Source organism: Lindgomyces ingoldianus, assembly GCF_010093535.1.
Source record: "Lindgomyces ingoldianus strain ATCC 200398 unplaced genomic scaffold BDR25scaffold_16, whole genome shotgun sequence".
Lineage (NCBI taxonomy): Eukaryota > Fungi > Ascomycota > Dothideomycetes > Pleosporales > Lindgomycetaceae > Lindgomyces > Lindgomyces ingoldianus.
Genome location: NW_022985177.1, coordinates 283,395 through 308,593, shown reverse-complemented (window position 1 = coordinate 308,593; position 25,199 = coordinate 283,395). Strand labels below are relative to the sequence as shown.

General features: G+C 44.0%; 8 protein-coding genes across 8 annotated transcripts; 4 read left to right on the top strand and 4 right to left on the bottom strand.

The window, feature by feature from the left end:
* Window positions 1-350: 350 nt before the first annotated feature.
* Window positions 351-974, bottom strand: BDR25DRAFT_31539 (uncharacterized protein). The gene has a single exon (XM_033691522.1). It carries the CDS (start codon window positions 891-893, stop codon window positions 438-440), a length of 456 nt encoding a protein of 151 aa, XP_033547485.1. The 5' UTR covers window positions 894-974; the 3' UTR covers window positions 351-437.
* Window positions 975-1,540: 566 nt separating this feature from the next.
* On the bottom strand, window positions 1,541-2,937 carry BDR25DRAFT_303693 (uncharacterized protein). The gene is made up of 3 exons (XM_033690057.1): window positions 2,666-2,937; window positions 2,506-2,616; window positions 1,541-2,441 (listed from the first exon to the last, which is right to left on the bottom strand). The coding sequence occupies exons 1-3, from the start codon at window positions 2,742-2,744 to the stop codon at window positions 1,780-1,782; spliced, it is 852 nt and encodes a 283-aa protein (XP_033547484.1). The 5' UTR covers window positions 2,745-2,937; the 3' UTR covers window positions 1,541-1,779.
* A 164-nt stretch (window positions 2,938-3,101) lies between these two features.
* Window positions 3,102-4,355, top strand: BDR25DRAFT_303692 (NAD(P)-binding protein). The gene is made up of 3 exons (XM_033690056.1): window positions 3,102-3,172; window positions 3,305-3,357; window positions 3,510-4,355. The coding sequence occupies exons 1-3, from the start codon at window positions 3,135-3,137 to the stop codon at window positions 4,280-4,282; spliced, it is 864 nt and encodes a 287-aa protein (XP_033547483.1). The 5' UTR covers window positions 3,102-3,134; the 3' UTR covers window positions 4,283-4,355.
* A 46-nt stretch (window positions 4,356-4,401) lies between these two features.
* BDR25DRAFT_31470 (uncharacterized protein) lies at window positions 4,402-6,104 on the bottom strand. Its single transcript, XM_033691473.1, has 4 exons — window positions 5,654-6,104; window positions 5,589-5,602; window positions 5,399-5,538; window positions 4,402-5,336 (listed from the first exon to the last, which is right to left on the bottom strand). The coding sequence occupies exons 1-4, from the start codon at window positions 5,901-5,903 to the stop codon at window positions 4,634-4,636; spliced, it is 1,107 nt and encodes a 368-aa protein (XP_033547482.1). The 5' UTR covers window positions 5,904-6,104; the 3' UTR covers window positions 4,402-4,633.
* A 758-nt stretch (window positions 6,105-6,862) lies between these two features.
* BDR25DRAFT_303690 (carbonyl reductase) lies at window positions 6,863-8,163 on the top strand. The gene is made up of 4 exons (XM_033690055.1): window positions 6,863-6,993; window positions 7,053-7,071; window positions 7,120-7,419; window positions 7,470-8,163. Exons 1-4 carry the CDS (start codon window positions 6,952-6,954, stop codon window positions 7,973-7,975), a joined length of 867 nt encoding a protein of 288 aa, XP_033547481.1. The 5' UTR covers window positions 6,863-6,951; the 3' UTR covers window positions 7,976-8,163.
* Window positions 8,164-9,053: 890 nt separating this feature from the next.
* BDR25DRAFT_261723 (bifunctional P-450/NADPH-P450 reductase) lies at window positions 9,054-13,250 on the top strand. The gene is made up of 7 exons (XM_033686719.1): window positions 9,054-9,339; window positions 9,387-9,849; window positions 9,902-9,961; window positions 10,015-10,112; window positions 10,166-10,514; window positions 10,578-11,925; window positions 11,977-13,250. The coding sequence occupies exons 2-7, from the start codon at window positions 9,553-9,555 to the stop codon at window positions 13,041-13,043; spliced, it is 3,219 nt and encodes a 1,072-aa protein (XP_033547480.1). The 5' UTR covers window positions 9,054-9,339; window positions 9,387-9,552; the 3' UTR covers window positions 13,044-13,250.
* A 326-nt stretch (window positions 13,251-13,576) lies between these two features.
* On the bottom strand, window positions 13,577-15,631 carry BDR25DRAFT_303687 (uncharacterized protein). Its single transcript, XM_033690054.1, has 3 exons — window positions 14,894-15,631; window positions 14,568-14,840; window positions 13,577-14,515 (listed from the first exon to the last, which is right to left on the bottom strand). Exons 1-3 carry the CDS (start codon window positions 15,160-15,162, stop codon window positions 13,714-13,716), a joined length of 1,344 nt encoding a protein of 447 aa, XP_033547479.1. The 5' UTR covers window positions 15,163-15,631; the 3' UTR covers window positions 13,577-13,713.
* A 2,131-nt stretch (window positions 15,632-17,762) lies between these two features.
* On the top strand, window positions 17,763-19,502 carry BDR25DRAFT_286748 (uncharacterized protein; the record flags this gene model as incomplete). Its single annotated transcript, XM_033688272.1, has 5 exons — window positions 17,763-17,805; window positions 17,863-18,101; window positions 18,303-18,572; window positions 18,623-18,877; window positions 18,930-19,502. The coding sequence occupies 5 exons, from the start codon at window positions 17,763-17,765 to the stop codon at window positions 19,500-19,502; spliced, it is 1,380 nt and encodes a 459-aa protein (XP_033547478.1).
* Between the last annotated feature and the right edge of the window lie 5,697 nt (window positions 19,503-25,199).

Sequence of the window (25,199 nt, the reverse complement as noted above, 5' to 3'; positions counted from 1 at the left end):
AAGCTTCTAATGAGGGCGGACGATGATGCAGGACAGAAGCTTGCATCCGCTTAATGCTCTTATTAGCTCTTTGACATATCGAACCCGCACTCTGTATGTTCTATGGCATCGCTGACGTCCTATACAAGAATCGAGAAAGTATTCTCCCTCTTCTTCCTCGCCAACTTCGATTCCAGTCACGATGATCATTACCAAGCACCACATTCCAATAACCCCCTTTCTCTTCCCGAACCTCTCGATCTCGTATTTCGCAGCTCGCATCATCCCAATAACCTTCCTCTCACCCACCCACCCACAACCAACCCCCAATCACCAACCTGCAAACAAGCAACCACGCATCCTAATCGGAACCAACCGAATCCTATCCACTTACTTGACAGGGCTGCCCAATCGCTCCTCCCGCCCTACGCAGCCTCCTTCCAGCACTAGTCCTAATCCTAGCTTTCTCTAATCCCATTTAAGCCGCTAATCGCCAAGCCTATCGCAAATCTCGCAGCACATTTCCGGATGCGGTAATTGTCGACAGATCCGAGGATTTGGGGGCTGATGGAAGAACTTCGGTTTGGGGGACTGTGGTGCGAGGATGGGCTCGACTGGGCTGACTGGGACCAGGGAGAGGATTTAGATGGGGAGACAGGGTATAAAGGTACGTGGGGCCTGGGATTTTGGCTGGAGATGTGAGAGGCTTTGGATGATTTGGCCGGGACACAAGCAACAACTTTGGGATTGAGATCCAGAGAATTACACAACTCTTTTGAATCGAATTGGCTTCTCTCTCCGTTGCATCTCCCTCCCATCCCGCACCGACTGAACAAATACACCCGCATTCTCGATACCATCCAAGTGTTCTCTCCTAGGACTCCTCGGCACCACAGCTCTTGACCTCCGTCCATCTTTCTTCTACCCCTCGACCTCTCCCAACCAAAGCTCAACCAAACCCCCAAACCCAATCCTCAAATCCAGCCCAGCCAATAAACAATACCTAGCAGGCAAATGTCGGACCCCAACATCGCAGCCTTGTCCAGCGCCATAGTGATCATTACGATTCCCTCGGGCTCATAGCTCCGCTCCGGTCGACCGAGTGAGAAATATCCAGTCTATCTGGCTGCCTCGATACATCCCCTCGTAGATTCTAGAGCTGAGGAATGCGGGATGGGCGGGGGTGGGCGAGGATAGAGATGGAGGAGTATATAGTAGATTTGGAATAGGTCTCTCGGCACGAGGGGGCATGGCTAAAGAGATGGGCGTACTGTACCCCGTATGAACAAAAGAACTGGGATCAACTTAGTTGGGATGAAATGAGCAGAAAGGATAGATACGAGTCATAGTATGGCTGTTGGGGGTAAGGCTGCAGCAGACGTTTTGCAATCTCTGCAAAGTTGATAGTGAAAGGAGGAGACGGTAGACAGAGCTTGCGAGATAGAAAGCATTATGGAGAGAAGCGCTTGAATATGAAAGTTGCTACGAGTGTTTGAAATAATTTTTTGTCTATTCATTCCAATGTGGAGAGACTTTCGCGCGCATGGACTACAAAGCAAAAGGGTGGGATATAATCGTTTGAGTTGAGTACAAAGTTCGTAACTGGAGTGAGTTGCCCTTTCAAATGCATCTACATTGATCGTTTTGGCATCCACCCCACCTACATACGCTTTTTAACAAGCTGTGACCCCGTTTCCGTGAAATTACTCACACCACATATCATACAACCGCTTCTACCACACACCACCGCTTCCCGCTTGTGGCTCACCTTGTCAGAGCCGTTCTTTAGCTTCCCAAAGCCTAGCCTCTTTTCCTTAATTCGCCGATCACGAAGGGAACCGCAACCTTCGGATCCACATACTCGAGCTGGAACTGAGCCCACCCTTCCTTCCCGGCCGCCTCTCGCAAGTACTCAGGCGTACGCCTCTGTAGCTCGCAACCGCCCATAAAAAATGGCCATCCCATGGCCGTATACACGAACTGTGCGAGTCTGGCCAATATGCTACCCTCACTTCTCCACGGGTTGACGACATGCTCACAGATGACCATGCGGCCGCCTGGCTTCAACAACTCGTACAATCCCTTAATTGTCTCTTTTGGATGTGGAACACCGCAGAGAACTCGGACACAGCATATATCATCAAAGACGCCGTTTTCCGCCGTGCCTCTCGTTCCGCTTCGTCCCAGAACCCCAGACTTATGCAGCGCGGGGATCAGACTCTCTGGCTCGCCGCCACACAGCAGCGCATGGAATTTGCCCCCAAACCCTGCTTTCTGTGCGTTGCGGAGGAGCCCTGGATGCAGGTCTACGGCGGGCTCAGCACCGTACATGGTGTGGATTTTGGACGCGTTGAAGCGGGGGAGGATTTCGCCGGAGCCGGGCCCGATGTCAAGGACGACGCCGGAGCATTTTTGGAGGAGGGCGTCGAGAGGCCCAGGCATTTCTTGAGACATTGCCTCTCCTGGAGGTTGTTAGCAGAAGAGAATGTGAAGGTAAGCTGGAAGGGTGCGTGGGGGAGTGTGCACCATTGCGAGTCCAGAGTCGAGCGAAGGCTTTGTAGCGGAGCTTGGTGAGGTTAAAGAGCTGGCCTAGGGATTGTTCGACGAAGATGACTTCGAAGACTGTTATGAAGAAGTCTAGTAAATTGTTACTTTCTCGTCTTGGGGAGGGGGAGGGGGAACGGACGGTAGCTGGCCAAGCTCAGCAGCAGCAAAGGCCGCATGAGTGCCGGCAACTTGGTTCCTAGCCAGTTAAACAGTGCCATGCTCTTGTCTCTTAGCCAGTTTATGCTAAGGCCAAGGCCAGTCCGTCCGATATGCAATTGGTACAGGAGACTTCGGTGGTGCAGAGGGGGGTGACAAGACAGGAGAAAGGTGAGTGAATGAGAAAGATAAGTTATGAAGGCAGTCAGCCGGCCCTAGATAAACCTTCCTCGCCACGGCTAGCCATGGCAGGCGTGAGCAAGTGATAATTCTCGCCCATGATAAATTAGTCAACATTTCCTTAAGCTTCCCTCCTCACGCCCTTCGCTCCTGACGTGGGGCAGCTGGTTGCCGAGATGTCCGAGCTCCAAGCTCGAGCTTTGCCAAATTGCCGACCCCGGCCTGACTTCAACACCTCACTGAAATCGCCAATTGCCCGATTAGGAGTTACGATGCCGCCAGCGGAGCAGGGATACGCCTTGATTACGGGGTGAGTCAGATATCTTGCATGGCTTTGGGTGTGCTGGCTTTGATGCCTGGAAACCCCCCCCCACCCCCCTTTCCCCCCTCTGGCTCCAGCTGATGAGCATGAGGCCATTGAAGCTTCGGCTGACGCTACTAGATGCACTCCTGGTGGCATTGGGCATTTCCTTTCGCTTGAATTTGCAGATAACGGTATGGGGTTTCTCTGGGCCAATCCCCCTACCCTAACTTGGACAAAGAGGACAAAGAGGACAGATTGACAGATGTCCGCAATCAGATCAGATCTGATCTGATCAGATATGGTCTCCGAATATCTCACCCCTCACTCTGACAGCCTCACTCAGGTTTCACTGTCCTCTCCACCGTTCGCGATCCCTCCAAATACCCCTCCCCCCACCCAAATATAACCTACCTCCCCCTTGAACTCTCAAGCAATGAAAGCCTCACTTCCCTGTGCGAACGCGTCTCGGAGCTTACAAATGGCCGTCTACACATCCTCTGCAACAATGCAGGCCGGAACTACACAGTCCCCGCCCTCGACTTCTCCGACGACGAACTCCTCGCTACCTTCGATACAAACTTATTCTCTATCATGCGGCTCTGCAAAGCCTTCGTGCCACTCCTAATCGCCGGACACGGAACCATCGTGCAAATAGGTAGTCTGGCGGCCGTTATGCCGTATGTATGGGGCGCTCCGTACAATGCAAGCAAAGCGGCGTTGCACGCGTATTCCGACACTCTGCGTCTGGAATTGGCGCCGTTGGGAGTCCGAGTCGTGACGGTTGTGACGGGCGGTGTGAAGAGCAATATCGCGCGCACGCTTCGCGAACTTCCGCGGGATAGCTACATGCAGCCACTAGCAGCCGAATATGAGCGTAGGTTGACACACAGCCAGCAATTGGGCATGGACACGAAACAGTATGCGCGGAGTGTCGTTAGGCAGGTGTTGAGGGGGGGTGGGTGGTTTAGTAGGAGCCCCTGGATTTGGGAGGGGAATATGAGTTGGATTGTTTGGTTTGCGTGGGCGTGGATGCCGAGGGTGGTGTTTGATTGGTATTTCAACTGGAATTTCAAGCTGTGGAAGTTGAGAGGGACGGGGGGTAAGAAGGGCTCGTGAACATGGCTTGGAGACTGCTAGTTGGAGGTAATACTGTCGGGAGTTCTTCTTCTTGGACATCAAGGAATTGGAGGATAGAATGTGTTCATATATTAATGTGGTAAAGTCGGGAGCCTAAGTTTGATACCCAATTCAACCGCAACATTCAGCCAACATGACGGTCCTGTTAGACTAATGATACAATATGTAACCCGTCAAAAGGGAGTGCCAAGATCTGGAGGATGGAAGAAGCTCCAATCACCCAACCATCTCCTGATGCAATACAAACCGGAAGGTTCCTTGGAACGCCATACTGGTATCACCATTCGTAACATCATAGTGACGAGGAAGGAAACAAACCACCCTGCCAGCCTACCTCTCCGTCTGACCCCCAGGACTCATATGACCCAGATCATCTCCCCGACCCCAACTATCCCTCGGATCCTGAACCTCCCTCCTAACACCCGCATCCCCATAGAGCTCTCGAGAAGGCTGCTCCATATAGCTCGGCATCTTAGTCGGCAGCTCCGACGCATCCATCCCTCTTCGCCACATATCGATTTCCTCGACATTCTGTGCATATCGTTCATCGTGGGGCGTGAAGGGTGTGCTTATTTGTGAATGTGGCGAGTATGCGGTTGTGCTGCCGAGCTCGCTGCGATCGTGTCGTGGTACGTCAAGTTCGACCGGAGGTTGGTATATCATTGGCGGGGGACTTGTTTGTTTGTTTTGTTCTTCAGCACTGAGCTCCTGAGGCCGAAGGCGGGAGGTCTGGCGTTTCTTGAAGCAGCAATAGAGGAGAATGGCAACTGCGCCTATGATGGCTATGCCAGCGCCAACGGCGATGCCGATTATAGCGCCTGTGGAGAGAGGTGACGAATTGCCAGATGGTGAGGTCGAAGTTGAAGTTGTGGTCGAAGTCGATGGGTTGGTCTGGGAGGGTATTGTGATGTTTGCGGCGAAGATTGTTGCGTCTGCGATTCGGGATTCTATGCATGAGAACCATTTCAGAGTTGGCGAGTTCGTGGGTTTGTCAATCCAGGTTTCCCAATGGCAGTAAGGGACATCGGTATCGCTTAAGAGATAGTCTTAGTCTTAACATTCACTGCAGAGTTTAGCATGAGGGGGTAGGCTGACCATGTAAAGCAGCGATCGGTTGAGCTGCAGCTTGAGGTCGCTCCATGGTCGTGGCAGGACTGAGTTGTTCCAGATGGGTTGTCGGGGTCGTAGCAGTCAACTATGCCAGTTGATCCACGGACGCTTGTTATGCATGCTCCCTAATTATCATTCAGTATCTCCATTGTTTGAGGAGAGGCAGTCGACGAACGTTGTCGCAAACCCCTAGTATCTATCAGCAGATGTCTCCACAGTGAAGAGAAGGTTTGAACATACAATATGGGGAAGTCGCCAGGGTCCCCGCGGGCCCACAGCAGAAAGCGCCCTGTGACAGACAATTGTCTCCACACTGCCCATACGTGCAGCTCAGTTGACGCTTTAGTAGATTTGGAGACGGACAATGAGTCGGCTCTGGTATCGGCGGCGGCGTGATTAGGAGCGCATCTTGTAGATTTGGAGCAGACGTAGCGAGAATGGGGTATAAGAACAAGAGCGATATCTCGAGAAGAAATGGAAAGATCGCCATAGCAAAGGGTTGTGGAGAGCGTTGACAGTAGCCGTCGGAACGTTTTCGCTTGCAATAAGCGCTGCAACGCAGGGGAAGGATCAGAAAGGGAACTTTAAGAAGGATGGCTGAAGCCTAGGATGCATGGCGAGTCAAAGAAGAAAACATGTTGAAAGCCAGGAAGCTTGAGCTGCGTGGAGGGCTGAGACTGCGAATAAGCTCCATCTCAGTTCAGCTTGAACCTTCAGCGCAGGCAAATTAGTGGCAACCTGGCTCGTGGGCTTCCCAGTCTACAGTTGTCAGGCCGTGGTGCGAGGGCATGTGGTTTGCGGACAGCTGGCGAGACCTGAGGATGCATGGCTAAGCGGAGGTCTCGAAAACAGCCACTTCAATGTTTGATTGGAGGGGATTTATGCAGGCCACTCATCGCCAAGAGCTTTCTCTGATGATTGGATGGATCTGCGCTCGTGGAGTGTTTCTTGAAGTAGTCATGTTACTTAGTTTTTGGAGGAGGCTTGCTCCGGCCGATGAAGCGTTCATCCGATCATTGTGGGATTTCTCCGCATCAGGAACCCCAGTGAAGCTATTGAAGTCTGTCGAGCTTGCTTCGACTCTTATTAAGATCGCATATAATCCGTAGACTTCGGGGTATTTTGAGAGCAGGATCCAAAGCATGATGTAAGTGTTATTTCGGGATGTTCCATATTCGCTGTCGCGAGAGCTTGGCAGCGGCAAGAGGAAGCAATTATCTCAAGGAACTTCAGCATTCAAAGGGTTAGGCTTTTCATAGAAAGATTAATGTCCGAGCGATGAGGTTTTTGGTGAATAAAGGTCGCGAGAGGGCGGGGCAATAGTTAGTTCCTCGCGTGAAACCGATCAACCGCTAAGAAAAGCTTGTCTTCTAAAATTCCACGTGACTCGGAGCAGTTGAACTTATCACCGAGAATTTCCCCCATGATGATTAATGGATTGCTCTCTTGCCAACATCGGCGTTGACTGAAGCTGCTGTTCGTCATGACTTCCCTCGATCGCTTCTTCTGCCAGCCAGATTGAAGTAACCACCCTCATCATGTCGTATACTCGAGTCGGTGTTGTTACTGGTGCAAATAAGGTGAGCGTTCCATCGTTGACTATAGCATGTGTCAGCAACTGTGATCTAACATGTGTCAGGGAATTGGTCTTGCCATAGGTACTCTTAATGCTCCCTGAGCCTTGCCACCCCCCTAACGACGGTCAGTCCGCCAGCTCGCGCTTGAATACCCCAAATCTCCCATCAACAACGGCCCTCTCCTCATCTACCTTACCGCTCGAGACAGAGGTCGAGGAGAAGCTGCTGTTAAAGATCTGTTTGAAGATGCCCAGTTGAAGAAGGCGAAGGCTCTGTCTGCTGACGGCGGGCTCTCGGATATTCGATATTACTCTCTAGACATTGCGGACAGCAAGAGCATCTCCATGTTCGCGGCATACCTGAAGCAAGCCCATGGTGGCGGTGTCGATTTCGTCATCAACAACGCAGGCATTGCGATGCAAGGCTTCGGTGAGTATCGCTCTTTATCTCCTTCGCTTGGATACTTATTTGGCAACAAGATTCCAATGTAGTCAAAACCACACTTGGAGTCAATTATTATGGAACTCTTGAAGCTTGCCATGCATTGCTTCCCAATATCAAGCCCAACGGTCGCCTAGTGAATGTGGCGAGCACAGTTGGCAGGCTCAATAAATATTCTGATGAAGTCAGAGACCAATTCCTCTCTTCAAAAACCGAGGAAGATGTAACAAGGATCATGCAGACGTTCGCTTCTGCTGTCGAGGCCGGGAAAGAGAAAGAAGCAGGTTTCCCCAGCGCGGCGTACGCTACTTCCAAGGCCGGCCTTATCGGCGCGACAAGAGCCTTGGCACTCGCAGAGAAAGCGAAGGGTTGTTCCGTTCTGATTAATTCATGCTGTCCTGGGTACGTGAAAACCGACATGACAAGAGGTGGAGGCAACAAGACGCCAGATCAAGGGGCACGGACACCGGTTATGCTCGCTATCGAGGACATAAATGACAAGACCGGGCTTTTTTGGCAAAACGAGGAACCCTTGGAATGGTAGAAACCTCAGCTCTTTATTTTCGCTGTGCCTGGGCACTGCTGGGTGGATCGTTCTAGAGGACGTCGGTCGTGTAACTGCCAGATCAGCTGCTGGATTTACAGTATATTTATACCCACACGGGAGGACGATCAGGGATAACTTGATCTGTCAAGTCTGTTGTTGGAATCAAGCGAAGAATTAAAAAGCGGCCGATTGCTGTCTAAAATGAGATGTTGATCATATTCCATCTTAAATGCGAACATACCGTAAGTCTACCTCAAGTGCTCCGCAATTAACCTGCTCAATTTTCGATTCGTATCTCATAAAGTTATCCTCTTTATAATATTCTCAACCTCAGCCGAGGTGCTACAGACGGCTCAGCAGAGCGTCATGGATCCTGTCTTATTTATCTTGCTAAGTTGATCTCCCTCCAACAATCCATCTTGTCCGTCAAACCACCCTCTACTATTCCCGCACTTCCCCATGATTTTCACCTTCCGTTTCTTTCAAGACCATTCATTAGAACTAGCCTTGTGGCTGCTCGGGGCTCCAAGCTGCTGGAGAAAAAGACGCTGTTCGCCGAACAGTGGAGGTACGTGTAACCGTCTTCTATGATTGGGGATTGCGTACAGAAGGACTTTCAGAGCGATGTTTTCTCTCTTTCCCGTCAGTGAGGTCATTCAAGGGGGACGCTGATTACTTACTCAGCATTTCGACCAATCAATCAGCTTCAACCTGGACAAAGTTGGGCGTCCTTCTGCCTGAGGGACACATGGACCTCTTGACTTCAATCTTTATTCTTTCTTACTCCTTTGCCCTGGAAAATTTGGAGGCATATTTTCCTTTTCGATTAATTTTCCCTTCTGTTAACATTGCACCGCCTCGGACGAGCATCTGGTGTGGCTCGGTTCGGCCGAGGATCAAAAAACTCCTCCGGTCCCCCAGCGGAAACATCAACCCTCCCGACGTTCATGATGCCTCGGAACGCTTCAGCACCACGATTGGTCTCTCATTCTATCTTCGCTTTCCATCCCACACTATATGTAAGAGGGGCGCGGATTACGTCGGCATTCGAGCTCGCAACAACTCCCGAATTCAGGTTTGACTACCATCTGTCTGCTATTCCGGCCCTTACTAAGGTTCAGGGGAGCATGCACGTACTTTTGACTCAGCAATGTATTGCCTCAGGCTTGTGTGTTCGAGTGGCTCTTCGAGGACCCCGCACCCATACAGCACCACCGGTCTAGCTTCAGCCCATATCCCTTAGCGGCCAGTTCACGCACCCACCGGGCGACAAAGTCGGATTCGTACGACTGTATTTCGCAATGCTCTGTGATTCATCACCAGGTATCTTTGATCAATCAGCAAACACGGGGATGCATGATGCAAGTTTCAATTACATTCACAGTCGATCTGTCATTGACCGGTACAGGGTTGTCCCTTTGCTCCGTTGAATATAAATATGACGTCTATTTCCTGCAAATAATATCGACATCAGGCACTGTCAGTCAGTCATATATACTACAGTTCTTTGCTTCTATAACCCCGAAGGACTGGCGTTTGTACACCTCAATTCTTGCCGATTGTCTCCTCCCACAATGGCCTCCCACGAGGAATATCTCTCAATTCCTCAGCCGCCGCTCAAATGGTTCTTCGGGAATATTCAAGACATTGATCCGGTAAATACAGTGGGGTCCTTCTGGCGCTTAGCCGACATCTATGGCCCAATCTTCAAACTCTCCTTGCCTGGCCGCACCGTCATTGTTGTCTCATCCTACGAACTTGTGAATGACGTGTGCGACTGGAATCGGTTTGAAAAACCAGTTAATGGAGCCCTCAAGGAGGTGCGAGCATTGACCGGAGATGGCTTGTTTACAGCTTACCCCGGTGAACATGTGCGCCCCCACTAAGGCCGAGCTGCGGACGCATGTGCTAATCTCGCATTAGAATTGGGGTGTCGCACATCGGCTCTTGATGCCTGTCTTTGGCCCGATGGGCATTCGTAAGGTGGGCTCTGGTTCTGAAAGATCTCCCCCTTAAGCATGCTTACAATTCGATAGATGTTTGGTGGAATGGTGGACATTGCCTCCCAGATGCTGCTACGGTGGGATCGCTTTGGTCCGGATCATGAAATTCTATGCAGCGATGATTTCACGAGGTTAGTCACATCTCCCAAGCTCTGGATTGTTAAATGCTGATACCAATTATCAGGTTGACGTTTGACATGATCGGACTTTGCGCGTTTGGGTTTCGCTTTAACAACTTTTATACCGATGAAGCGCATCCCTTCGTAACCCAAATGACTGATGTGCTGATAGAGAGTGGCAGAAGGGCAAACAGACTCGATATCGAAAACAGGCTTCGCATCTTTTCGGCGAAGACGAACCAAGAAAATGTTGCGGCTATGCACAAACTTTGCGATGAGATCATTGCTGATCGACAAGCACACCCTCAACCGGAGCTCAATGACCTACTGAACCCAATGCTAAATGGGAAAGACCCAGAGACAGGCGAGAAAATGACACTTGAGAACGTCAGGTTCAACATGGTTACTTTCTTGGTGAGCTCTCCAAGGCTGTGATCCACACCCACCACTATGAACCCCGATCCTGACTTTATAAAGGTCGCTGGCCACGAGACAACGAGCGGCACCTTAGGCTTTCTCTTCTACCATCTCCTGAAGAACCCAGACAAGTACATGGCTGCGCAGAAAGAAGTCGATGATGTCCTTGGTGATGCTCCTCTGGAGATGAAACACCTCTCCCAACTTAAATACGTCAAGTACTGTATCTATGAGGCGCTTCGGTTCCTAGGTCCAATCAGTCTCATCGCTAAGCATGCAAAGCATGCAACAAAGCTTGCTGGAAAATATGATATCACGCCCGAAGAGCACATCCTTTGCAATCTTCGACCATTTCATCATGATCCTAAGATCTGGGGGGAGGACGCGGAAGAGTATAAGCCTGAACGGTTCTTGAACGGAGGCTATGAGGCACTGCCACCTAACGCGTTCAAGGCTTTTGGCGATGGTCCAAGGGCTTGTATTGGTCGCGGATTCGCGGAGCAAGAAATGGTAATGGTGGTTGCACTAATCCTGCAGAAGTTCCAGGTCGAGATGGCGGATCCCAGATACCAGTTCCATGTTAAAGTTTCTCTCACTCTCAAACCCGCAGATTTCAAGATTAAGGTTCGGAGAAGGTTAGGCCGAGACCTTTCAACTATTGGCGGACCCTTCACTGCGCCAGCGCAATCGCAAAGCGCAAAGGGAGCTGCTCCAAACGAGGCTCCGAAAGAGCAAAGAAAGGGTATCACAATCCTCTATGGATCGCAGGCAGGCACCTGCAAATCATACGCTGAGGAATTGGAGGGCAATGCTCCACGTTTTGGGTTAAAGGCTAAAGTCGAGACTCTCGACTCTGCCACAGAAGCTGTCCCAAAAGACCAACCCGTCATCATCATTGCCTCTTCCTATGAAGGCAAGCCCGCCGACAACGCAAAGAAATTTGTTCAGTGGCTCGAATGCAACTCCTCTTCTAAGATTCTAGAAGGTGTTAATTACGCTATCTTTAGCGTCGGGAATAGCGATTGGGCTAATACCTTCCATCGTGTTCCTAAGCTTATCGATGAGCTGTTCGAAAAGATGGGTGCTCAAAGACTCACAAAAACCGGTTTCGTTGATGTCAAATATGACATTATGGGTCCCTGGGAGGACTGGACTGAAGTAATGTGGAAAGATCTTCGAAGTTCATCTGGGACAATTGCCGAGATCATTGGTGGTAAGCTCAGAGCTGAGATTACACCGCCCAAGTTCGCAACTCACCTCGGTGGTGCGGACATTGGTTATGGTATCGTCAAAGGCAACAAGGACCTCGGTGGCTCCGATGTTGGACTGTCAAAGAAGCATCTGGAGATTGAGCTCCCAGAGGGTGTCGGCTATCGGTCAGGCGACTACCTGGTCGTGCTTCCCCTAAGTAAGTATTCACATTCTGCCATCATAGGTACACATCTAATATCTTCTACAGATCCTCTTAACACTACTAAGCGAGTCTTAAGGCGCTTTGATATCAGTCCTGACGACAGCATCACTGTAACGGGAACAAACAAAGCCTTTCTTAGCCCTGATGAGCCTATTTCTGTCTTCGATTTGATCTCGACCAGGGTCGAACTCGGCACTCCGGCATCCCAAAAACAGATCCAAGTCCTCGCAGAGGCAACGCCAGAGGAAAAACGCGCGAAACTATTGGAACTGGTGAAAGACGAAATATACAAGAAAGACGTATTATCAAAACGATTCTCCGTCCTCGACCTCCTAGAAGACAACCCCAGCACGCGGCTTCCTTTTGCCACCTACCTCGACATGTTGAAGCCGCTCACTCCGCGCCAATATTCCATCTCCTCATCACCACTAGCGAACGTTGACTTTGTACGGAAACCTGATGGAAGGTCAGTGCAGAAATTAATAGCCTCTGTTACCTACGATGTCCACAGAGAAGGCGCTTGGTCTGGTCATGGTCAGTTCCTTGGCGTCGCCTCCACCTATCTAGCTCTTCAAGAACCAGGCGATAAAGTTCGCTGCTTCACACGTCCAACTAACGCCAACTTCCACCTTCCTCTCGATCCCATGACTCCTATTATCATGGCCGCAGCGGGTACAGGCATAGCGCCCATGCGCGGTTTCATCCAAGAACGCGCTATCATCAAACAAGCACGCAACCAAGCGCTCGGTCCCGCCATCCTATATTTCGGTTGCCGACACTATGAAAAAGACTTTATCTACTCTGACGAGCTCAGCAAGTGGGAAGCCGAAGGGATCGTCAGTGTGCGACCCTGTTTCTCTAAAGCCGGGCCAGAGGGCCATCAGAAATACGTACCCGATCGTATGTGGGAGGATCGGGAGGAGTTAGCGAAGTTATTTGGCGAGGCTGGCGCAAAAATATTTGTTTGCGGGAGTGCGAGTAAATTGGCCAAGAGTACGGCGGAGGTGTGTAAGAAGATTTGGAGGGAGAAGACAGGTGGAAATGAGCAGGCTGCTTTGGAGTGGCTGGATCGGGTTAAGGAGAATAGGTATGTTAGCGACGTTTTTGAGTAAAAAGGTGGATTTTGGTAAAGGATGGAATAGGAATGCGAAGAGGTGGAAGAGGGAAATGTATACGCCTACTGGTTAAGAATTTTCTTGCCTGTTATGGCGTGTCGAGGCATGTTAATAGTTAACTAGACCCAACACGAGAATGTCTAAAATTTTGGACTGAGGATTGCATTCTCTCGACACTCTCTTTAATTCTAGCAACAAGCTTTTGAGGTCAGACTCACCTTGTCAATGAACCATACCTCGCATTCATTCGTGCCAGAAAATGCGAGTAAAGCTCAGTAGCTGCTCCTTGCTCTTCAACTTATGTCCAGAGGAAAACAGATATTCACCTAATAATGTTTAGTGACAGTTGCAAACATGTAGTATGTCCCCGCGAATTACTTGCTATATTTGAATAGGTGTGATATTTTGGCTAGAGGGTGATGAAATGTATTTATTTCTATTATCCTTCGTGATCATACGCGCAACCGGGAGCCCCATATCTACGAACTTCGCCCGTTTGTCGAAATACTATGTAGCCCAAGAAAATTGATACCGCTAGTTAAAAGCATTGGCGATCCCACCCATTCTCCTACCTTGCCGCTGAAAACCTGTCCAATCCAGCTCATTAAACTTAGACAAGAAAAGGGGGAAATATTGAGACCAGAGCAGTAAAGCGAAGACAAGGGACCTACAAGTCCTCGCCATCATAGGCATTCCGTGGATGGTACATGCGGAGATTCGAATAGTCTCGATACGGATCTTCCGGCTCGTTATCGCTCATCTCGGAATCTGCGGCGATGTGGTGTGCGTCGTATGCTTGTTCATTGTCGCTTAGAGGGAATGCGCCGGGCATGGTGCCGGTATAGAGCGCAGTTTCATATATGCCCTCCATAACATTGGTGCCGTTATCGCCGTTTTGGTAGCCACCCATAAAGTTGTTGGAGCCATCTTCAAAATCATCAAAGAGACCGGAGAGATTGGGCGACGGGACATAGTCTGGATAGACTGTCATTGTAGAATTGACGGAGCTACCAGACTCAGACTCTGGAACAGGGAAAGGTTCGAGATCGTCTTCGTCGTCTTCGTCTTCCTCGCTTTCCTCCTCATCTTCGTCCTCGCTTCCCTCCTGGTGGTCGCCTTCATCCACCTCCAACCCTGCACTTTCATCGTTCTCCATCTGCTGAAACCTGGCCATCTGGATCGCAATATCCCTATCCTCATCATTCAATGCCGCGAGGAGAGCGCGGGTATCCGGGTCTAACTCGCCGTCGTCGTCTGAATCGAACTCATCACCATCATCAGACCCCGCTCCATCTTGGATCATCTGCTCGCGGCGTGTTCGCCCATTGCGGTTCAGACCCGTATCTTTGTGGAAACCATCCTGGTTGTAGCCCTCGTCGTCGTACTTAGCCTGGCCGTATTGCGGACATTCATGTTGGCCTTCCCAGGGCTTGCCGCAGACGTAGCAGAAGCTAGATCCGCATGTGCATCTACTCTAATTAGCCTATGCTCTTTATGTAGGAGGATTGAATATTGAATTACATCATGTGATTACAGGCCTCAGCCAGTTCAACCCATTTGCCACAACTGTAGCATTCCTTCCACCCATTCTCTTTGACAGTAATTTGGAACTGTCTTTCCGCCTCTGGAATCTCGCATTTGTGTTTGGCGATGTCGTCGTCAATGAGAAATTTGCAGGTGATGCATGTGATCGCTTTGCAGGTGTCGCAAATGGCGTAGGTAATGGATTCCGTTTTGTAGGTAGCTGGACGAAGGAATTCTGTGCACTGAGTGTTGGCACAGTAAACGCGGAATCTTCCAGGATCAGTCAATCTCCATGGAGGTTGTCGAAAGTTGGGTTGACTTACCTTGATTGCACACTATATTCGCCTTGTTCCTTGAGTTTGTAGTTCCAGAACAGGTCGAACGGCAAGACGTCTATATAATCGTCGATCATGAAGACCGCAGATTGGTTGTTGCAACACTGGGGAGGGTAGTGCTTCTCATCTCTCAATGCCAGTTGGAATGTCTCCTCCAGACAAGAACCACAAATCCAGTGGTGCTCGCAAGGGCTCTGTTGAAAAGGAGCATATTCGGTGTCTTCGTCACCGCAGATAACACAGACCTTTTCCGCCATGTTGAGATTCACACAGGGAGTTCGCAGGAGTGGGTTTGAGGCGAAGGTTGGAGGGACGGGAAAGTGGACAAAATGTTGGCCGCAGTGGAGTTAACTTGAGTTTGGTTCCGGCCACGCTGTGCGAAGAATTAAAGTCGGGTCGGGTGGTGGTAGTCTTCCCCGTTATACCTAATTTTGGTGAATGGAGCTGGAACAGGCCCTCGAGGCCCATACACTAGATTCGTGGTTTGCAGAAAGCTTATTCACACCGCGCTCAACAAAATTGACACAAGCGGATTCTGATTCTGCAACTAGTTGTCGTGCCACATATGTGGATGCTCATTCACTTGACAATAAGGAAATACCTAAAAGTATCCAAGGCGAAGATAGCGTTGATGAGGTCATAAACGTCGACACCCCCGCGCCACAGTGACATCCAGGGACAAAGTTGGTCAATGTAGAGGAGAAGACATGAAGGAGAAGATAGTAGAGATGAGAGATGAGGTGAAATCTGGGGCAATTAACATTGCACTTTACTTGGGGCGAGCGTCAAGGCTGACTCCTCGAAAGCAGGCAGCCGTCGCTCAGCCAATGAACAGCCGTGAGACAGAGCCGTCTCGTTTTCCGCCTTGGATAGCTTCCTAATGCTTCTTGTCGATGGCGGGATGGTTCTAGCGCCTCTCTACAGAATGTTTATGTTGTTTAAAAATAGGGGAAAGCTGTGAGTGGCTGTCAGCGTTGGATTTGTGGGGTCCGGCCTGAGCACGTGCAACATAATCTGTCCACAAAGCTAACATCTTTAGACCGGTCTTTTAAGCCAGCACTTCATGCCAAAGGCAACTCAAATAAGCTAACTGGATGATTCCAAGAAAATAAAAGCCTGTATCTCCGTCCATATAACAGAATAGGTGAAGTCGATAGATATCACGTGCAGTGGTGATCCGTGCGTGGCGTCCATCTGGAATATCACCAACACCCAAGGTTTGCTTGGGCTTAGATCCTTTCTCATCAAATTCCTCTCCAACGACCCTCACGACATCCCGAAATATCTAAGCGTATACCATCTTTGCTGGACTCTGAATTTGATGAGTCCGTCCTCAATTACACACTTTGACATGAGTTTCTACTTGACCTACGAATCAGTTTGTCCTTCAATCGTCAACATTCTATGATCTCCATGGTATATTCAGCTAGATATGCGGCATACTGAGCTTGTTGTAGAGCTGTTGGAGCAGCTTGAGCAGTAGTAACAGTACTGCTTCATCTTCTTGGGATGGGCGACGATTGGTCGGGTTGGTTTCTTAGCCTTCTGCAGTAAACGATAAGGTTGGTTTAGGTCTATGTAGGCCTAGGCATCACCCCTTCGGTCATTTGTTTGACGACGTAGATCCAAAACTCCTAATCTGGTTGATCCCTGAGGATAACCTTCATAGGTACCATTGAGGTTCTTGAGGATATGTTGGACGACGATATTGACGATATAGAGCTAATGGATAGGGTGGATAGGCGATCCTTCAATAGGTTCAGGTAGGTACGTACGTAGATTAAAGTACAAGTGGATGTTTGAAGCAATATCCGGGCTCATAACTGTAACCTTGCAAGGGCACGAGTTATGAGAGTAGTCATATAGGGTGGACTGAGTGTCCGAAGAGCTATGTAATTTATATAGCGTCGTGGGACGCCAAGCCCAAGGCTGAGAGCCCTTTGGTTTACAATCATAGAAATTGCCCTCTAGCTGCGTAGAATTCGATGGAAGGAAAGAAAAGCCTACGGATCTGTAGAGGAGAGGGGGAGAGCAATGTACGATACAATCCAAACCTTGTGTGCTACACCCTTTGCCGCCCTCTGAAGGATGCGATGGCCAAGTCATGATACCATGAAATAGCCAACTTGTTCTGAAACTGTTAGCATAGAGGATTCTACCGACACACCTTTTGCCGGAATTGGAGAATATATCGAAAGGATGCAGACGTCCGTCACAAACCAGACCCATATGTTCCTTCATCCAAGCGTAGGTGATTGACTCAATTTCGAAGCTAGGATTACTATGCTTGGAGTTCCTAGTACTTGGCATAACAGGGCGAAATCGATAAAAAGCCGTCTCGGGAGGGGCTCGTTTTCCTAGATCGAGGGGGTGACAAACTTCCTTGATTTGAATGTTTGTTTCTTGGGACATGGATGATCTGCTAAAGCAGTAGAACTATGAAACGGGAAGCTAGGCTACGGGAGTCGTCAGCTAATAATGTGCAAGGTAGATCCAAATATCTCACTTCGACGATTTATTAATGGTTAAACAGCTACATTTGCAGGGAGTGTTGGGATTTTCAAAGATCAATACTTAAGGGGAGAAGGTAAGAACTACGATACAATCCAGACCTGAGCATTGAGAAACTAATTAATGAGATTGACGACATGAAAATGTAAAAGGCAATAATATAGAGTGTTTTATGAAAACCCGTGGACAAAGTGGACAGAGGCTTGGCACCAGGCAGTAAGCTCTTTCCGTGCAGTTCCCAAGCGCGTTAGTCATGCAGACGGCGATTCCTCCACCATCGCTCGATTCCATTATCTAACATCTTAACTTCGCCTTCGAAGCGTGGAAGTTCAATACAAATGATACCATGCTTTCATTAACAACTACCAAAGGATGTTGGACGTGCAAAGGTAGCGTGGATTGCCCTCTTGTCTCAAAATGAACTAGCTCACTGTGTCAACTCTCAGATCGGAAAATCGCCTGCGATAAGCATATTCCAGGATGCAAAAATTGTCTGCGATCGAAACGGAGATGCCTAGGCTACGGCATAAGACTTTCTTGGCCGCGGAAAGATGACCGGAAACGAGCTCTAGTATCGAACAATCCGGATCGGGAGGGATCGGTGTGCACATTGCTTCACCCAACGGAGTTCGTAAACGTCTATGCATCTGATGTCAATATGTACTTCAGCATGCATAACTCTGGTGTGAAAAGCCTCCTTGATCTTCTTTATGCCAGTTTAACCAGCTACAGTGGCCTTGCCGACGAGAACACCATTGACCCCGAAGCTTCATCCCAACCCTAATTGGGCACCCTTCTCATTGGATAGCCATCACGCAGACCTCTTTTCTTACTGTGAGACCCCTTTGATACTGATTCAATGCCTCATCTGATAGAATTAGATCAGCACAATGTTGCTCGATTGCTTACTTCAGCAAACAATTCATCCATCCAAAATCTGGTCTTTCGAATGTCCTTCACGGACACCTCTCCCTCTTCTAACGCTATTCTTTATGCAGTCTATGCACTATCAAGTCAGCATCTCTTAGATCACAGTCGAGCGCTAGAGTACAAGTCATTGGCGAGGTCTGCAGTATGGACCTCTACTTCCCAGCCTCCAAGCATCCAAAATACTCTACAATGTATAGTTGCAGTTCTCTTACTAGCTCTTTACGAGGTATAGCCTCCCCCAATTTCCTCTCGATTGCCATTAACATACCACCACAGAGCTTCGCCAGTCCCAACGCATCCCAAGCTTGGGCCGCTAGTATCTGTTATTGCAAAACGGCGACAATCGCTACTTATGCCTTAGATAAGTCATATGAGGGCGACCTTGCCTTAGTACTTGACTGGGTGTACTACTACGATGTTCATTCGAAGTTTGCTGTGCGTCACTTTGATCGCCGAGTAGTGAGCATGTTAGATTGTGCAAGAAAGAAGAATCTCCACTATGTGGAGCTTAATTCGCCCTGCAAAACACGCGTATGTCTTTATTTATCTTGATGATAGGATGAAGCTTACTTGCGAAATCTAGGTGGTGCCGACGTTAGGATGTTCACTCGAGGTGTTGAACTCAATATCAAGCGTAATCGACACCGTTCTAGAGATGGAAATAGATAATGATCCTCATGTTGACGAACTTGATAAACTGGAACGGCGTCTCAAGTTTACAAAACAAGAGTTTGTGGAATCACCTGACGATGTCCTAGAATTTAACCCGCAATCTCCAAAGATTGCGGAATTGTACCGGCTTGCAGGTCTAATATATCTCCATCGAGCAGGACGGAAAACGATCACAGTGAAACATATATTGCAAGGGCTCGTGGAAGAAGCATTCACAGTCCTACAAGCTCTAGAGACGTGCGAACGGTCATTCCCACTCTTCATCGTGGGCTGTGAGGCTCGAAGCGACCGCCGAAGAGCTATAGTCTTGGGAATCCTAAAGGCTACACAAATCCAATTCGCCGAATCGAACGTACTTAGGGTGCGCGCATTTATCGAACGCTTCTGGGCGCAGGATGATCTCGATCCTAATCAAGATATCGATTATTCTTCCAGAGTCACCGCCGTACTGAGCCGTACAGACTGTCTACCTGTTTTTTCTTGAGAAGTGTTGAAAGAAATGCCCTGCATCTCTTGCACTCAAAAATCGTTCCTGAAAGCCCCTTGTCCAGAAAGAAACGCACATATGAGCTCCTATGGTGGCATTCATGTTCCAAGAAACCACCGAATACATTTTAGGGCGGAAACTCAGATCGTCCCCTATCAACACAACAAGTTTGCGTAATCAACCTCCCGATAACGCTCTGTGGTAAACGCGAATGCACATTGAGCTCAGGGCGGTGTACAGTCGCCTACCAAAAGTGATTGGCCACTTTAGCGAGAGGCCTAGACCACCCTACAATGCTTTAATTTCAATTAATTGTAACTTAATTAAATTACCACCTTTTTAAATAGTTGCAAAAGCAAATAAAACCTTGCGCAAAGAGCTATCTAAGTCTACTGTTAATATAATATAGCAATTCCACCTTTACAGCGTGAGCGCTAGCAAAATTTTAAGTTATCTTAGCATTCCTAAGTTAACAGTTACATATAACATCCGCTAGCTGCGCAAGCAGCCCTAGCCTATCTATATAAAAGCCCTGTGTACAGGCTAGCCTCTAAAGCTAAATAAACGCGCTAAAAGGCATTTAATTTACTAAGTAGTAAATAATCCCTTTACTACACTCTAAACTATTGTAGAAGGTATTGAGCAGGAAACACAGGTTACAGAGAGGGAATGCAGGATAGGGGGTAACAAGGGAGAGTAAACCTTAGGGTCGGAGGCAGAGGTACGGAGGCCGAGGAGCCTATATACCCCGTGCCAAGCCCTTGGGGTACTCAGGGGTTGGATAGCTGTAACATAACCGTGACAGTTATAAGCCTTAGCTTTTAGCTGTACATAAAGAAAAATAACTTTACTTTACTTAAATCTATTAATATACTAAGAGTAGTAATATAGCTTGCATAGCCTATTATAATAAAGTAACATTTAAAGTTAGATTAGACACTAGACCTGTCACGATTGTGCACGAGTAAGGTTATAGAGCTTCACAGAGGTCTAGTTTAATTACTACGTGAGGTATCATAGTAGGTACAAGACGTTGTGTAAGGAATAGAAAGGTTTAGAAAAAAATTAGTAATTAAATACTTAGCTTAGAAGTCTAAGCACTTTAGGTATAAATTAAGCCTATTCTAGGTTTAGTTAGTGTTAAAGTAGTTTATGCTTAAGTTTATGTCTATATTATATTATATTTATGTTAGACGTGCACTAATAATACTCTAGTACATGTCTAATATAGTTATGTCTAGGATCTAGGGAGGATACTGTAACAGTACTCCCCCTCTTATTAAAAAAAGAATTCTTTACATTAGTAGTTTTAGCATTAAGTTGTCTTTATTAGAGTATAGGTTTAGTTTAGATAAGTATTAAGTGTAAAATTAAGTTACTATAGAGTTTTTTTATAAAGCTTTTATAAGTTTCTATAACAGTTTATTATATCTAGTCTATTTTATAAGGTATTTATAGATATGTTTTTTTTTATTAAACTAGATCTATTTAATGTCCTTTATAACATATTTTAGTTTATTATTTATAATAATAGGTTTAAGTAGCAGGTTTAGCTGTCTAGGTAAATAGTTAGATTTAAAGGCTACTTAGCGCAGTAATAATATGTAGAACACAGGGTGTATCTTTATGCTGTTAGGTAGGATTAATTAGTAAGCATGTAATAAGACTATATAAGCTACTATAAAAAGGCTAAGGTTCTTTTAATTAAGTTTTTTTAATTATTAGTTTATTTAGATATTTCTAGCGTTTAGCTAGACCTTCTTGCTAGCTGCATACGCAGGGGCAAGAGTTTAAGATTAGTTTATGTACTCTTATTAAAAAGCTTAAGCCTATATAAGCTTTTTATAAACATATTTAAATATATTTTAGATTTTATTAATAAGTCTATTTATGTTTGTTACTTATACAGATTAATAAGTTAGTTAGAAGGTATTTAAAAGTAGTTTAAATTTTATTTAGGGGTAGTATTTATAGTTTACTAAAAACAGAGATACTTATATTAATTTAGATGTTATGTTATTAGCTTTAAACTATGCTATAGCTAACTATTTTACCTAGTTGTTTTACTAGTAGTTTGTGTACACTTATAGGACTTATTTTATTATAGTGTTTATGTTCTTAGTCTAGCTGTTAGTCTCTAAGTAAAAAGCTGTAGATAGATAGAGAATAATTTAGAGCTGTTTATAAAGTTTGTTTTAGAAGGCTAAGACAAACTGCGTACCTCTGTCTAATATAATTATGTTAGGCAGGCTATTATACCTTTCTTAAGAGGCCTTTACTTTACAGCAAGTATAGCAACATAATACGTATTAGCGTACAGTATAGAACATGCAGGGCTAGTAGTACTCTCTTTATAGTAGGTTAAAAGTCTTTCCTCTGCCTAAGTGTCCTCTAACAGGCAAGTTATGTATAATTTAAAGTAGTTTAATTCTTAGTTTGTTAAAATTAAAAATTATAAGTTAGTTATAGTAATATAGCTTACTATTTTAGTTTTTATAGTTAGCTAGTGTTACTTTCTTTAACTAACTAGCGCTGTTTTAGAGTAGGTTTAAAGTTTCTTAGATAAATTTATTATTTAAATACTTATTAGTAATAATCTAATTAATTATTTAATCTATTTTATTTAAGTTAAGGTCTAAAAATAGCTTAAGTTAAAGTAAAGTTTAGTATTAAGCTTTTTACACTTCTTTTTAAGTAAAGACATTTTAGAATTACCTTATAAAAGCATCTAATTTCTCTTTATTTTAACTAAAATAATAAGTAATTTTAAAATTAAAATAAAATAAGTATTTAAACTAATAAGCTTATTAGTAGCTAAGTTATTTTATAGTTGTAAAGTACTATAAGTTCTTATAGTTAGATAAGACTTATATTAGATGCACTACACTTTCTAGTTTAAGTTACTATTATTTAAAGTAGTGTACTATAGTAAGTAATTTCTTGTTATAGATCTTATAATTACCTTTTATAAGACTTATTTTTTTTAAAAAGTATATAATAGGCTTAATAGTCTTATCTAGCTTAGTCTAGAAAAGAACTTCTGCTACTATGTAGTCTAAGGCATTAGCTTTTATAAGTATTAGTAGTTTAGAGTTAAAGTAGTAGAGTATTAAAGCTTTAGTAAAAGCTTTTTTTAGCTAGTTAAAAAACTATTAGTAATTTAAGTTAAAGTTAAATTAAATTTTTTTTTAGTAAGTATAATTATAAAGCTTACTTACTATAAAAAGTTATTAATAAATTATTAGTAGAAGTTAGTAAATTTTATAAAAGCTTAAACATTTTTTATGTCCTTTAAGTATTACTAATTTAGCATAGTCTAAACCTTAATAAGGTCTATTTAAATGCTATCTATAGAGATTACATATCTTAAATATGTAACTTTTAATTAGTAGAACTTGCATTTATTTATGTTAAGTTACAGACCTACTTCTTCTATAGCCTTTAGTACTAGGCGTACATGCTGTTTATACTCTAAAAGGCTATTACTGTAGATTAGAATATTATTAATATACATAGTGTAAAACATGTTTAGGTAGAGTTAAAGTAAGTTATTTATAAAATATTAAAAAGTACTAAGTGTGTTAGCTAAGCTAAAGGGCATTACTAAGTACTTAAATAGTTTATATTAGGTCTAAAACACTATTAGCTACTTATTACCCTTTACTATTTTTAGCTTATTAAAGGTAGTAATAATATCTAACTTTATAAAATACTTTGCTTTACTTAGTTAGCTTAGAGTTTTTTATAAAAAAAAATTAAGTATTAGTTTTTAATAGTAACAGCATTTAGTCTTTAGTAGTTAATGCAGAATTAAAGCTTACTTCTAAGTTTCTTTATAAATAGTATAAGTAACACTACTAGTAAAAAGCTAGCTTAAATAAACTTTTTTTTTAAGTTTTTATTAAAGTATTTTTAAAGCACTTTTAATTTATTTAGCAACATTTTATATAGTAGCTTATAACTAGGTTGTTTACTAGGCTTAAAAGTTATCTAGTAATTATATAAACATTATATTAAAAGCTTATTAGACTTATTTTAAAAAAAGACATGTAATAAGTTATAGTAGTTTTAAAAGACTATTATTTTTAAGTTAGTGTGTTTTTAAAAAGCTAAAGCTTAGTCTATATTAAAAATTATAACTATGTAGATTTTATAATCTAGTTATTAAGCTAGAGTTATAAATAAAGTAGGTCTTATATAGCAGATGTTTATTTGCTGTTTAAGTTCTAGTTTATGTTTAAATTAAGTAAGTAAAGATTTCTTAAAAGCTTTTTTTTTTAAGTTTAAGTAGTTATTAAATTATTTTACATAGCTTATTTTAGTAAAAGGCCTAGCTTATTAGCCTTACTTAGGTAGTTTTTTTTTAGGTTATTAAAAAGTAGGTCTAAAAACCTTCTATATTAAGTGCTACTTAAGTGTTGTTTAGGTGTAAGCATAAGTATACATCTTAGCATTAGAAAAAGTTAAAGTTTAAGACTTACTTTTAGTAATTAAAGGTAACTTTATACTAATATAGCTATAGTTATTCTAAAATTAAGTTATAACATTTTATATTTATTACATAGAGCTTAATCTACTTTTTATAGTGTTAGTAAGTAATTATAATAGTTATAGTATAAAAAATAAAACTTTTTTTAAGTTATTTTTTATTAAATCTAGTTAAATAAATTATTTAAGTAAGTAGTGTTAATTAGAAATTTAGTTTACACGCTAATTCTTTATTAATATAACCTATGCTGTTTACTTCTAAGTTAATAAAAGCTTATATTAGAGCTAATATAGTTTTTTATTATAAATATATAAGAATATTAACTTAGTACTTTTAGTTATTAGTAGGGGACTTAGCTTATAAGTTAGTAAAGATCTAGTGTTAAATTAGTTCTAAAAGGCAACTTAGCTCTAGAACAAGCCTTTTTATAGGCTTCTACTGCTATAGCTGCAGCTACATTAAAAGTAGTAAAAAAGATTAAAGCTTAAATATAAGTTAAAACCTTTATAAAAATAAAATTAAAATAGTAAAAATTTTTAATAAGTGCTAGTAGCGCTACTTACATAGACTTAAAGAAAAAAAATAAAGTAGTTTTAAAAAATATAACTATGCTTACTATACTTAAAGTATTAACTTTTTTTTTTATAATTTTTACACTTTCTAGAACTAACTAAAGCATAATTTAAATTAATTTTTATTATGTTAAGGTTCTTATTTACAACTGCGCTAGTTTAGGGGCGTATTAAAGCTTATATAGAGAGGAACCTTATATTATTATTATAGGTAGTAATTAAGTTTACATACACATTAAAGTTGTTTAAAAGGGGTTCTTCTACTATAGCGCGTTATAGTTTAGTTAAGAGGGAGTTATATAAAGCTATAATTAGACTTATTTTATTTAGGCCTATATCTAATGTAAGTTAGCAGAACTTAGTAAAGTGTAAAGTAAAGCTTTTTTATTTTTATTATAAAGTGTTTAGGTAACTTAGAGCTATTAACTTTTTATTTAAGTTTTTATAAGTTACTTATAAAAACACTATAAATTAATCTAGGTTAATAATATTTTTATTTATTAGTAAGTTAATTAAGGCTGTTATATTATAGTTAAGTTAAAAGTAAGCATATAGTAACTAAAAGTGTTTAAAAAGAAATTAGTCTATATTTCCTTTAAGTTTATATTAAAGCTTATATAAAAAAAAAAGTAA

Bases quoted from the DNA above. Each gene is read 5' to 3' on its own strand.
- BDR25DRAFT_31539 (XM_033691522.1), bottom strand. From the start codon at position 893: ATGGACGGAGGTCAAGAGCTGTGGTGCCGAGGAGTCCTAGGAGAGAAC.
- BDR25DRAFT_31470 (XM_033691473.1), bottom strand. From the start codon at position 5,903: ATGGCGATCTTTCCATTTCTTCTCGAGATATCGCTCTTGTTCTTATAC. The intron at 5,337-5,398 runs GTCAGCCTACCC...CTATCTCTTAAG, and splicing joins ACCGATCGCTGCTTTACATG to CGATACCGATGTCCCTTACT.
- BDR25DRAFT_303687 (XM_033690054.1), bottom strand. From the start codon at position 15,162: ATGGCGGAAAAGGTCTGTGTTATCTGCGGTGACGAAGACACCGAATAT. The intron at 14,841-14,893 runs GTAAGTCAACCC...TGATCCTGGAAG, and splicing joins GAATATAGTGTGCAATCAAG to ATTCCGCGTTTACTGTGCCA. The intron at 14,516-14,567 runs GTAATTCAATAT...TAATTAGAGTAG, and splicing joins GAGGCCTGTAATCACATGAT to ATGCACATGCGGATCTAGCT.
- BDR25DRAFT_303693 (XM_033690057.1), bottom strand. From the start codon at position 2,744: ATGGCACTGTTTAACTGGCTAGGAACCAAGTTGCCGGCACTCATGCGG. The intron at 2,617-2,665 runs GTCCGTTCCCCC...ACAATTTACTAG, and splicing joins GCTGAGCTTGGCCAGCTACC to ACTTCTTCATAACAGTCTTC. The intron at 2,442-2,505 runs GTGCACACTCCC...AACAACCTCCAG, and splicing joins TCGACTCTGGACTCGCAATG to GAGAGGCAATGTCTCAAGAA.
- BDR25DRAFT_303690 (XM_033690055.1), top strand. From the start codon at position 6,952: ATGTCGTATACTCGAGTCGGTGTTGTTACTGGTGCAAATAAG. The intron at 7,420-7,469 runs GTGAGTATCGCT...TTTGGCAACAAG, and splicing joins CATTGCGATGCAAGGCTTCG to ATTCCAATGTAGTCAAAACC.
- BDR25DRAFT_261723 (XM_033686719.1), top strand. From the start codon at position 9,553: ATGGCCTCCCACGAGGAATATCTCTCAATTCCTCAGCCGCCGCTCAAA. The intron at 10,515-10,577 runs GTGAGCTCTCCA...GACTTTATAAAG, and splicing joins TCAACATGGTTACTTTCTTG to GTCGCTGGCCACGAGACAAC. The intron at 11,926-11,976 runs GTAAGTATTCAC...TATCTTCTACAG, and splicing joins CCTGGTCGTGCTTCCCCTAA to ATCCTCTTAACACTACTAAG.
- BDR25DRAFT_303692 (XM_033690056.1), top strand. From the start codon at position 3,135: ATGCCGCCAGCGGAGCAGGGATACGCCTTGATTACGGG. The intron at 3,173-3,304 runs GTGAGTCAGATA...TGACGCTACTAG, and splicing joins GGATACGCCTTGATTACGGG to ATGCACTCCTGGTGGCATTG. The intron at 3,358-3,509 runs GTATGGGGTTTC...AGCCTCACTCAG, and splicing joins GCTTGAATTTGCAGATAACG to GTTTCACTGTCCTCTCCACC.